Here is a 12,377-nt window from a genome sequence, read left to right on the forward strand (position 1 = left end):
CACTAAAGCCTCCAGAAGACACGCTCTTAATGGGCAGAGGCCAGATGGGGATTTGTCTTAGTGCCCAGGCCTGACACAGTGAGTGTGACACACTGAGAGCCCCGCGTGTGTCAACTGGATGGATAAATGTTTAAACGAGTGAAAGACATAATAATATAATAAACCAGAGTCCTGTTCCAAAGCCCCATCTATACATACAGAAGCATCAGCGTTTCCAGGCTCAAGCCCATGCAGCCGCCTCACACTCCCTGCCAAGAAGCCTTCTGGCCTTCCCAGCCCGTGGGCTCTGCCCCTTCTGACCTCTGCCATCGTCTTTGGTCCCCAGGGAGTGGAGAGAGCACAAACTTAGGAGCAGACTGAGGCAGCTACGACTAGAGCTTGGCTAGGGTTAGGAGCAGGGGTCCCACTGGCCTGGGCACGTCTCCCCATGGCGGGTGGGGCCCATGGGGCATGTGGGCTGGCCCTCACACTCTCTGCCTCCCCAGCTGCCTGCCCCTACCTGGGACTCCACCAGAACCCAGTCAGAGCTCCCTCAAAGACTCAACCATGGGGCCACCTTATTTTACAGATGAGGACACTGAGGCCCAAAGGGAAGGAGGGGCAAGGCCACGGTATCAGCATTCTTCACATCCCTGATTTGAGGCAGAGCCTTTCCCAACACCCAGGGGCACCTCTGCCTCACAGGACCAGAGTGTAGCCTTCCCAGGGCCAGGGACACAGGTGGGACCACCAGACTTCTGTGTGGTTACCTCTGTAAATCGGGGGTGGCAGCTGGAGAACCACCCCTGAAACAGCAGGGACGCAAGGGCAGGCAGGGAGCGGGGAGAAATCATGGTGGCTGTCAACAACGTTGTGGCGCTGTGCAAACCTCCTTTCACTTCCTTATGGCAGCCACGCTCTCAGGTCCCAATTTCATAAATGATATAAAGACAGTAGGGGCACATAGTCTCACTACTATTGGGTATCAGAGCCAGAATTTGAACCCAAGCATCTCTCCAGAGCCCACCTGCTCTTCTTCCTTGTTCCTTTTATTCTGTTTACAAACTTTGAACATAACTGGCACCAACCAGGGACAGGGCATCAAGGTCCAAGTGCATCAGGCAGCCTCTGCCCTCAAGGTCACCCTGTTGAGTAGATGTCATAAATCTAACCCTGGACTAGAAACTGCTCCAAGGAAGAGAAATACAGCCACACAGGCAAGTCCTCCCCCTGCTCAGAGCCCTCAACGGCTCCCCATTCCCTCATCAACACTCTTGGTATGGCACTCCGTGCCCTTCGGGGTCTGGACCCCAACCACCTCTGTGGCTTCCTCTCTCCAGCTGCCTTAGCCCAACCATCCTGGACACAGTTCAGCTATGGGGCAGGAGGGTGCCGTGGCTTAAGTATCACCTCTGGACCCAGGCTGCCTGCCTTCAATTCCAGCCCTGCAACTCCCTAGCGGATGGCCTCAGGCACCAACACAAACAGCATAACAGCACCTACCTCATGCAGGTGCTGTGAGGATTATATGAATTAATCTATGTGATGCACATGAACAAAGCCTGCCTCAAACTAAGTGCTTAACGTACGACACTTTTTTCTTCTCTAATCGTGCCATGCTTAGCTTTGGACCTTTGCACATTCTGCTCCCTCTGCCTGGAGAATTCTTACTCTCCATTACACCCTTGCCTCCACCCCCAACTGTTCCACCCTTTCCTTTCTAATCTTTAATCAGGTCTGGCTGCCTCCTCCAGGAAGCCCTCCTGCCCCTCCTTCCCCATATGTCCCACGGCTCCTGTATCATTACCACACTTGTCACACACTGCGTTGTAATTGCCTGCTTACTGGGTAGTTCCTTCCACTGCTTTGTAAACTGAGTCCGGGGCCCTGAACCATGCATTTTGGTACTGCCAGCACCTAGCACAGCACATAGCAGGTACACAACAAATAATTACTGATGGCGCAGAGGAAGGGGTGATAAATTCTAAACAGATCAGGGGTGGAAGCCATCGCACAAGACAGGTATGGGCCATGAGGTTGTGGGAGGGACAGGGAAGGATGGGGAGTGTGAATTGGAAGGGCCCCTCGAGCAATCCTTGCATCCTCCAGGGGGAGTGCGCAGGCAGCCTGGCTCACTAACATTGGCCCTCCACTGAGCACTTAGGACGTGCCACAGTGTTCTAGGGTGCTTCCTGGGGACAGGCTCACTCCTGGCACCTCCAGGAGGCAAGTAGTTTACAGAACCATTTTACTACAAAACTGGCACAGAGAGGGAGCTTGCCCAGCATTAACCAGCTGGCGGAAAGCAGAGCCAGAACTTGAATTCAGGACTCCCCTAAGCCCTCCAGGGTATATCAGCAGCAGTAAGACTGGGCTTCTGCCTTCCAGGAGTTGCCATGAGACCCAGCAGCCCTTGCTGCTCGCTCCAATGCTGTCGCAAAGTCTTGGCATTCACTGTTATGCAAAGTCCCCAACCTGTCCGCCTGGGCGAAAAGAGTCCAGTCTGCGTAGCCAGACTACCAGAGCCCACAGCTGACTCCCCACAGCACCCGACACCCCGCCAGGAGGGCTCCTGTCAGCGCCTGAGTCCGGCAGCAAGTTCTTCCCTGGCAAACAGTGTCCTCAGTGACCATTAACAAGAGAGGTGTCCTCCTCGCTCTCCTAGTCCTAGAGTTTTATTTAGCCAAGGGCAACCAGGCTTTAACTATGGAAGCTGCTCACCCTTCAGAGCTGCTGGCTTAATAGGAGTGGGCACCATCCTGGCACCAAAGCGGTGCCCAATCAAGGGGACCCTAAAGGTGCAACCCCACTCTGTTGGCCCACACACACCGTCCACCCGCCTACTACATGCAGAGGGCTAACTGGCCCAGTATAATGGCAGCTGCCACGTAGCCAGCACCTGCGGTGACCTGGGCACTGTGGGCCCTGTTTTACTGTGGAAGCACAGGAAGCACCTTGCACATGGTCATACAGCTGCTATCAAGTGGCCTCAGCGGGCTGACTCCACAGTCCCTAGCGTGGGTTACTATGATGTAAGTCACAATTGATTTTTTTCAAGTATACCCTAAGTTTGCAAAAACTTCAAAAAAAGTTTCCCAGTTTCCACATTATAAAACTTTTCCCAACTTTCAAACAAAGCCTTATATGCCCTTGGATGTATAACAATCCATTCTAAAAAGGATTCTGGCATCTTGGTGTAGAAAGGGATGATGGGAACTCCATGAAGTTCCTTGGCACTCAAGTAGTTAAAGAAATGACAATTTCAACAGATTTCTGCAAAGTGCCTTTATTGATAGCCCAGCAGGTGTTTCTTCCGTGAAAGCACAGAATATTAATGAAGCCCTTGATTTACATTCTAAGCTTGCTTTACACAATGGTTTTGTTACACACCAGCTTTTGTCCCCAAGGGTTAATTCTGCTAAATATTTCCCAGCCAGTTGCTTCTAGATCTCCCCAAGGAGTGAGAGCAATGACAATGCGCCTGTGCCTGCTGCTTTGCCAGCAACTCCATTTCATCAGTCTATGGCAAGAAGTAACACTGACAAGTTCGGAAAGGAGAGAGTAAGGTACACAGTTTGAGAATATGTGTCTTTTCTCTAAGGAGATGGACTCATACCACAGGCGTCACTTAATTCCTGCCCGTGGCACTCCCCAGGAAGGTTGTAAAGCATCACATCAAGAAAACAAGATCCAGGTCTTGAGACAAGTTAACGCGAGCACAACGTGAGCTCCCAATGGTGGCATTTCTTCAGCTGTCTGGGGTGATGGGAGCATTTGCTGAAAGCACAGGACTAAGCATTTCCCGTAAGTAAGCTCAGCCAACCGTGGACCACCCTGGGGGGGTGGGGCATGGACATGAGCACATCTTTGATGAAGCAGCTGAGATGCATGAAGGTCAAGTAATTTGTCTTAAGGTCACATCCCTGGTAAGTGGTAGGCTAGGATTATGTCTCTTCAACGTTCTGATCTCTCCCCCATACCCTACCGTCCCTGGCTTCTCAGAAGACACGCTGGCTTAGTAATCAAGACACCTAGGTGTCAGTCCTCCTTGGCCTTGAGCAAATCACTGTTCTCCTTGTATTCATCTCCCTTGGAAAAGAGAGGACGGTACCTGTTTCCCACCTACAAGGCTTCTAGAGCTCGGGCTGATCCAGCCAGACCGCTCTTGATGCAACAAGATTGACTGGAGGTAGCACGATTTAGGGGCCACAGCACTTGGCCTGCAGGCGGGTGTTCTGCTGTCAGACGGTGTGTGGCAGGTTAATTCCCAGTTGGGGCCTGCTTCCCATCGGTGAAATGAGGGGTGGACCGGGGGGCTCCAAGTCCTCCCGTTCTAAACTTCCATGATTCTGTATTGTCCTCAAATTATTCTGTGATTTCAACATTTATGAAGAATTTAAGTTAACTGATTTCTCTCTTCCTGGACTCTGGTTTTCAAAAGTGCTTACATTAGGCTAGCCTTCCATAGGCCAGCCTACGGAGAACAAATTTAAAATTTAAAAAAGGGGAGTGGGAGGCACAGGCATCTAGTTACAGAGTAAGACCCGGGGATGAAAGGTGCAGCACGGGGAACAGTCGGTGGGGTGCTGTCACAGTGTTGCTTGCTGACAGGCATGGCAACACTTGTGTTGGGCACCTAGAGTTACTGAGTCACTATGCCATACACTTAAAACTAACGAAACATTGTGTATCAACTATACCTCAGTAAGAGTTAACTTTTAAAAAAATTAAACACCAATTCACAAATGCTAATTTCTCATTTTGGGCTAACTTGATTAGAAAAAAATAAACAATTCAGTTTTATTTACTGAAATCACTTTTATCTATGCAGAGGCCATGCAGTTACAGCAGGGAGGGCATAGGCTTTAGTCAATACTCAAATTCTAGCTCTGACCCTTAACAGTTGTGCATCCCTGAGCAAGCTGCTGAGACGAAACTTCAGGTTCGTCATCTGTTAAAGGAGAACAGCATCTACCCTGCACAGTTTTTGTTGTGAAAATGGTACATACAAGTGCCTCACAGCACAGTGGTGCACGGCAGGCCCTTAGCAAATAAATGACCGGACCATTAAAAGCAGAGAGCTCACATCGGGCTGACAATGTACAAAGGAAATGACTCTAAGAAATGCTCAGCTACAAAGTGGCTCAGAGCTGGTGGCTGCCCTTAAGCACACTGGGAGCTCTGAACCGCCTGCGTGCATCAGAATGATCTGTGGAGCTTTAAAACGTAACCCAGACCCTACCCAGAACCTCTGGGTGGGACCCAGGCAGTTCCAGAGTGCAGCCAAGAGTAGAATCCCCTGACTTCTAATCTAGCCTTTCTAAGTTTGCTCTCAGAATGCACATCTCCTGGCCTAGGGGCCATCAGGGCTGGGCGTGAACAGTACTTAGGAAACCTGATGGTGTGTGCTGGGGAGTGGGTTACTTGAGCAGTGACGAGTGGCAGCGGGAACACGCTGCTGGGGGAGCTGTGTGGCAGGTGGGACAACTGGCCAAGACAAGAAGTGAGATACACTGGGAATCAGCCCAGGACCATGACCCTGGGGATCTGACCATCAACCACGAGAGGGAGTGCACAGAACAATGAACAAACAAGAACCAATGTCATCAGTGCTGAATGGGAGAGTGTACGAGAGGCAGAGGGCACAACACTTCCGGAAGTGGTGGCCCTGAGTTTGAATGTGACAGAATCTTGTTAGCTTTGGACGTGTGGAGACCATAATCTGATGAGCAAGAGAAGTGAAACCAGGTGGCACTGCCGTGGTGGCTCAAGCCTGCTCCCAGTTTTCCAAAGATTACAGGCAGAGATCTTAATATGCACTAGGATCCACCTCGACCCAAGACAAGCTCACTGTGGTGCCTGAAGCCTGCTACCCCTACATTTGGGGGGAGAAATGGTTTAAAACATTCCCAGCCTCCGAAGGTGGGTTTTATGTGTTTGTCTGTTTGTGAGTGGACTGTAGAAATAATAGGGAAAAAACGGAAAAAGTGTCAGGTAGGAAGCCGCTGCAGTTAAAATGGCGGCATTACCACTGTTCCAAATAACCATGCAAGGCTCAGCCTGGTGGCCCTACTTTATTCAATCAATAGAACACCATCTCCATGCTAAGCCAGCCCAATAGAGCCAGGTCTCTGGAGGTGGTTCTGGGCCATTAGCTAATTCTATCAACTTTCCGTATAGCTTAGACTCTAGGGGAGCAGAGGACCCAGATTTGCCTGTCATGAACCTCTTATGGAACCACCCACTGACAGCTTACGAATTTTACAGATATAGTTCCATTTTCTCATGTCACAGATGGGGAAACTGAGGCCCCCAGCAAGGGAGGGGATGTGTCCAAGTGGAGGAGGGCTGGTAGGCCCGCTCTCCAAACTAAATGCAGCAAGAGGCACCGGGGTCAGACTGCCAGAGCCAGGAAGGCCTCAGCAACCAGCCGCTCGCATCCTCCACATGGGACTCGGCAGAGAAGGGAAGTGACTCGCCTGAGGGCCAAGCCCAGCGGCTCCTTCTTGCCCCTCTGCCTAACACAAAAGCCTCCACAAAGGAATGTAAGAGGAATGCCTTGGGGCAGCACTGCCAGTCCATAGAATGGAATCACCGCCTTCGAATACGAAAAGTAGGAACAAAGGCCTGGATAAAAAGTCGGTTTCCCTAACACGCTTCCCCCTTCCATGAGCTGCCCTGTATCTGGAGAGGCCGCTGGGGACGGAGTGTGGGAAAAGGCAGCATCAGAATGAACACCAAGGCTGCAGGATGGGGACGTGGGGGTGGGTGGTCAGGGGGGTTCAGATGACCTGCACTTGGCTCAGAAATTCTGTGACTCCTTCTCTGGTGAGGAAGACCACCTCACCGGTGTTCTGGCAGTGGACCTCAAAATGGGCAGGGTCCTCCAGGGCCCTCTTGCCAGCGATGATCACAAAGGGGTACCCAAACTTGTTGGCATCTTTCAGTCTGTTCCCAATGGTCAGATGGGTCCTGTCATCGAGCAGGACCTCCCCGCGGAGCTGTGGCACTGCCTCTGTGAGGAGGTCATACAGTCCACCCGCAAGCTCCGCGGCCGCCGCCTCCTTACTGCCCTTCTTTGGGGGGATGAGGCACACGTGGTAAGGCGCCAGGAGGCCAGGCCAGCGCACGCAGTCTTCCGTGGACATCACCTCAATGGCGGCAGCCAATATCCGTGTCACACCCAGGCCGTAGCAGCCCATCTCGGCCAGGCATGGTTTGCCGTGGGCGTTGGTAAACTGGGCACCAAAAACAGAGGAGTACTTGGTGCCCAGGTAAAACGTATGCCCCACCTCGATGCCTCTGCTTTCGGTCAGTGGGCCCCGGCAAGCAGGGCAGCTGGTCTGGGACGAGCGTAGCGTCTCCACGTTGGCCGAGAAATCGCAGCCGGGGCAGACGGCAAACATGTCCTCCCCGACGTCGGCCGGGAGCTGGAACTCATGAGACGCGGTGCCCCCGATGCTGCCCACGTCCGCCTGGACCCTGACGCACTGCAGCCCCAGCCTGCGGAACAGGCTGCCGTAGGCCCCGCACACCAGGTCGTAGGTCCGCAGCGCAGCCTCTGCAGAGGAGTCAAAAGTGTACATGTCCTTCATGTAAAACTCCCGGCCGCGGAGAAGACCAAAGCGGGGCCTGGGCTCATCCCGAAACTTCCTCGTCACCTGGTACAGCAGGAACGGAAGCTGCTTGTAGGACAGGGTCTTCTGGGAGGCAACCAGGGCTGTGACGGCTTCCTCGTGAGTTGGTCCTAAGCAGTACTCCTTGCCGTGTCTGTCTCGAAGTCGCAGCAGCTCCTTACCCATCAAGTCCCACCGCTTGGTGGCGCGCCAGGGCTCTGCCGGGCTGAGGCTGGGCATGTCGAGCTTCTGCCCCCCGATGGCCTGCATCTCCTGGTCTATCAGCCGCTCGAGCTTCTCCATGGCACGCACCGTATAAGGCAGGAGGTGGTAACAGCCGGGGCTTGCCGGGTGGATCAGGCCCACCTGCAGCATCAGTCGCTGGCTCTTACAGGTCAGGTCGCCAGATCTGCCCTCGGGAGACAGCACCTGGTCTTCCCGAAGGTTCTGGGGCTGGAACATGCGCGACAGCACCAAGCGCTTCCCTCTCTCTGGGTCACAGTGGTAAAAGCTGTGAGGAATGTACCCAGAGAGCTGGTGGCTGCAGGTGGCCAGGGCGGGCAGTGCTCTGCATCTCGACAGCAGCCCTTCCATGATGCCCGGCACAGGGAAGCACTTGTGCCTGGAGAAAAACGAGCCATGCGGAAATAGGTGTTAACTGTGTGCCGATGCCACGATGCGGCCAGCTCAGTCCAGCAAACTTGTAAGACAGCGGCTGCTTTTGCAGATGCAGACCCTTTCCCCTCTAATTTTCTAGCAGGTTCAAGTCCTTCTTCTCTTACCTCTACTGCGATTTAAAACAAACAAACAAACAAACAAACAAACAAACAAACAGTATTTCCCCATTTATAAAAAACCTAACAGTGTACTGTGGAGAGACACTGCTGCGTGGGGAGTGCACAGCCCTGGAATCAGATCCTAGACTCCAGGCAGGCTGCTTGCTGACTGCACCCTGTGTAGCCTGGGACACGTGACTTAACCCCTCTGTGCTCAGTTACTTCATCTGCAAAACGGCAATGCAGTAAGACCTATCTTGTAGATTTCTTGTGGAAATTTAGAAGAGTTATAAAAAGTTATTAGAACAGTATCTAGCACATTCTATGAATGCAATCAATGTTTGCTATTGTTATTATATGAAACTAGGGGAAAAAAAACAGAAACCAAAAAAAAGGAAATCAAGTCTAATCCCTCAGTCTGGAGACCTCTGCTGCGGACAAGCCTTCGTCCCTTTTGCCAGTCCCGTTTTTTTGCCCACGTCCCCACCCGGCTCCTGCCTTAGGTGTCTTGTGCCTCTCCCCACATCCCATAGCACTCCCTCCCTGGTCAGGCCTCAAGCTCATGACTCTGAGTCAACACCTGCGCTCCATCCGTCTCTCTCTCTCTCTCTCTCTCTCTCTCTCACACACACACACACTTCAGACCTCCCTATGCAGTAGTGTCCTGGAGAATGAGCCGTATGAGTACTCTAAACCTAGCACCCCAGAAGGAACTCAGCATCTCCCCCTCAACCCCAAACCCGCTCCCCCTCCAGTGCAGCCTATCACTCACAATGGCACCAAAAGCCACCCTTTGCTGAAACCAGAAACCTGGGTTCATCCACTCTGTTCCCTCAGGGCCCACATGCACCAACCCTCTTGGTGTTGTCATTCCTTCCTCTTCACTTGCTGTTCCATCTGCCCCCTCCCCACCTCCCCAGCTTCCACCCAGGCCACCACCATCTCTCCCCTGGACTACCGCAGCAGCCTCTGCACTGGGCCCCTCTGCTTCCATCTCCGCCTTCCTCCAACTCATGCTCCGCGCTGCAGCTCAGGAACATGTCCCAGCACATACAGTAACAGTCCTTCTTTCTGAAAGCCCTCCAACGACTTCCTGCTGCCCTCAGAATCAGGTCTAAGCTTCTGACCTTCTAGGCACACCTGTGAGCTGACTGCCAGCCCCCTGGGGCTTAGCTTCCCCAATTACCCTCTCCAAGAGTTCCAGCCGCACCACACTCATTCTTAAACACACTGTGCCCTTCACTTACCAACATCTACTCATTCTTCCAGCCTCGGGGCCATCATCCTGTCCTCTAGGATGCCTTCCGTGTCCCATTCCCATGTCCCTAAGGCCAGCGTCTCTCACAGCAGCCCTACTGATCACCAATCGCTCTCAGAGTGACTGCTGTCTTCCTCACAGGCGCTCAGCTCTGTGCAGCCAAGGACCAAATCTAACTGGCTTGCCATTCAGCAGGGACCAGGGTTTTACCAGACACTGTGTACTGAATGAGCACACGTGTTCCTCTATGATTTTACAAAATACTCACATTCCTGATGGCAGTATAACATTCCACTGAGTAGATCAGAAACGATTCTCTTGCTACCAGGTAGCGGTCATCTTCTCTCTTATATACACTCTACAATGGGGGAGGAGCCAAGATGGCAGAACAGCATGGAAGTTTTTTTGTGATCTGAATCCATGAAATACAGCCAGATCAAAACTAAACTATGCTGCATATCTAGAAAATTGATTTGAGTATTAACACAACAATCTGCACAACCTGAACCAGAGAACTCAGCAGAAAGAGAAAAAATTTATTATTTTCAATTTTTGTTAAAAATAATTTTAATTTTTTTCTAATACATTTTTATTTTTTTGTAAATATTTCAAATTCTATTTTATTTATGTCATTTCATTTTATTCTATTTATTGTATTCACTTTTTCAAATTTTCAAATGTTTTCCTTCCCCCACCCCCTTTTTTCCTCTTATCTATCAAGCTCCCTTCAACACCCAGACCAAAACACACCTCGGATCTAGCACCATTTATTTGATTTGCGTGTGTGTGTGTGTGTGTGTGTGTGTGTGTGTTGTTTTTAATTTTTTTATTTTAATTTTCTACCTTATTAATTCCTTTTCTTCTTTCAAAATTACAAACTGAAGGAATTCACCCCAAAAGAAAGCAGGAAAAAACAACAGCCAGGAACTTAACATAGACACAAGGAAAATGTCTGAACCAGAATTTAGAATCACAATAATAAGAATATTAGCTCGGGTTGGAAACAGATTCAAATCCCCTTCTGTGGAGACAAAAAGAAGCAAAAACCTAGTTAGGGTGAAATAAAAAAATGCTATAACTAAGCTGCAATCTCCAACAGATAGCACAGCAGCAAGGATGGATGAAGCAGAGCAGTCAATCAGCGATACAGAGGACAAACTTATGGAGCAGAATAAAAGAGGGAGACTAAGGCAAAAGAGGACGATTTAAGAATTAGAGAAATCAGTTAACTCATTAAAAAGGAAAAACATCAGAATCATAGGGGTCCCAGGAGATGGAGAGAGAGAAAAGGAGGACAAGGGTTAAGCAAGCAGAGCAAATCATACCAGAAAACTTTCCTAACCTGGGAAAAGACACAGACATAAATACCCAGGAAGCACAGACAACTCACATTAGATTCAACAAAAAGCGACCATCAACAAGGCATATCACAGTCAAATTCACAAAAGGAAAGAATTATGAAAGCAGCAAGGGAAAAAAAGTCCTTAACCTACAAGGGAAGACAGATCAGGTTTGTAGCAGACCTATCCAGAGAAAATTGGCAGGCCAGAAAGGGGTGGCAGGATATAGTCAATGTGCTGAATCAAAAAAATATGCAGCCAAGAATTCTTTATCCAGCAAAGCTGTCATTCAAAATAGGACAGATTAAAAGTTTCCCAGACAGGGGCGCCTGGGTGTCTCAGTCGGTTGGGCAGCCGACTTCAGTTCAGGTCATGATCTCACGGTTCGTAGGTTCAAGCCCCATGTCAGGCTCTGTGTTGACAGCTAGCTCAGAGCCTGGAGCCTGTTTCAGAATCTGTGTCTCCCTCTCTCTCTGGCCCTCCCCTGCTCATGCTGTCTCTCTCTCTCAAAAATAAATAAAATGTTAAAAAAGTTAAAAAAAAAAAAAGTTTCCCAGACAAACAAAAATTAAAGGAGTTCATGACTACTAACCCAGCCCTGCAAGAAATTTTAAGGGAGACTCTCTGAGGGGAGAAAAGACGAGGGACAGGGGGAGACCAAAAGCAACAAAGACTATAAAGTACCAGAGAACACCCCACCAGAAACTCTAACTCTGCAAGAAACATAATGGCAATATATTCGTATCTTTCAGTGCTCCCTCTAAACATCAACGGACTAAATGGTCCAATCAAAAGACACAGGGTAACAGAATGGATAAGAAAACAAGATCCATCTATATTCTGTTTGCAAGAGACCCACTTTAGACCTAAAGACATCTTCAGGTTGAAAGTAAGGGGATGGAGACCATCTATCATGCTAATGGTTGACAAAAGAAAGCTGGAGTAGCCATAATTATACCAGACATTCTAGACTTTTTTTTTTTAATGTTTTATTTATTTCTAGCAGAGAGAAAGAGAGAGAGAGAGAGAGACAGCGTGAGCAGGGGAGGGTCAGAGAGAGAGGGAGTCACAGACTGAAACAGGCTCCAGGCTCCGAGCTGGCAGTCAGCACAGAGCCCGATGCGGGGCTCGAACCCACGAACCGCGAGATCCATGACCTGAGCGGAAGTCGGATGCTTAACGGACTAAGCCACCCGGGTGCCCCTCTAGACTTTAAAATAAAGCCTGTAACAAGAGATGAAGAAGGGCATTCTATCATAATTAAGGGGTTTATCCACCAGAAGACCTAACAATTATAAACATTTATGCTCCAAATGTGGCAGCACCCTATATATATAATAAATATATAAATACATATATATAAATATATATATATAAAGCAATTAATCATAAACATAAAGAAACTAAT

General features: G+C 49.9%; 1 protein-coding gene across 2 annotated transcripts in view; it reads right to left on the minus strand.

The window, feature by feature from the left end:
- Positions 1-3,265: 3,265 nt before the first annotated feature.
- Positions 3,266-12,377, minus strand: part of PARS2 (prolyl-tRNA synthetase 2, mitochondrial) — a 15,328-nt gene continuing 6,216 nt past the window's right edge. The window contains exon 2 of one of the 2 annotated variants that reach the window (XM_077779757.1): positions 3,266-8,382. In XM_077779757.1, the coding sequence (XP_077635883.1) occupies positions 6,762-8,189 (1,428 nt within the window). In that variant the 5' untranslated portion in view covers positions 8,190-8,382 and the 3' untranslated portion in view covers positions 3,266-6,761. The remainder of the gene's footprint in view (positions 8,383-12,377) is intronic. The other variant, XM_077779758.1, reaches the window with a different exon arrangement.

This window comes from Crocuta crocuta, unplaced genomic scaffold (genome assembly GCF_008692635.1).
Source record: "Crocuta crocuta isolate KB4526 unplaced genomic scaffold, BGI_CrCroc_1.0 scaffold168, whole genome shotgun sequence".
Classification (NCBI taxonomy): Eukaryota; Metazoa; Chordata; class Mammalia; order Carnivora; family Hyaenidae; genus Crocuta; species Crocuta crocuta.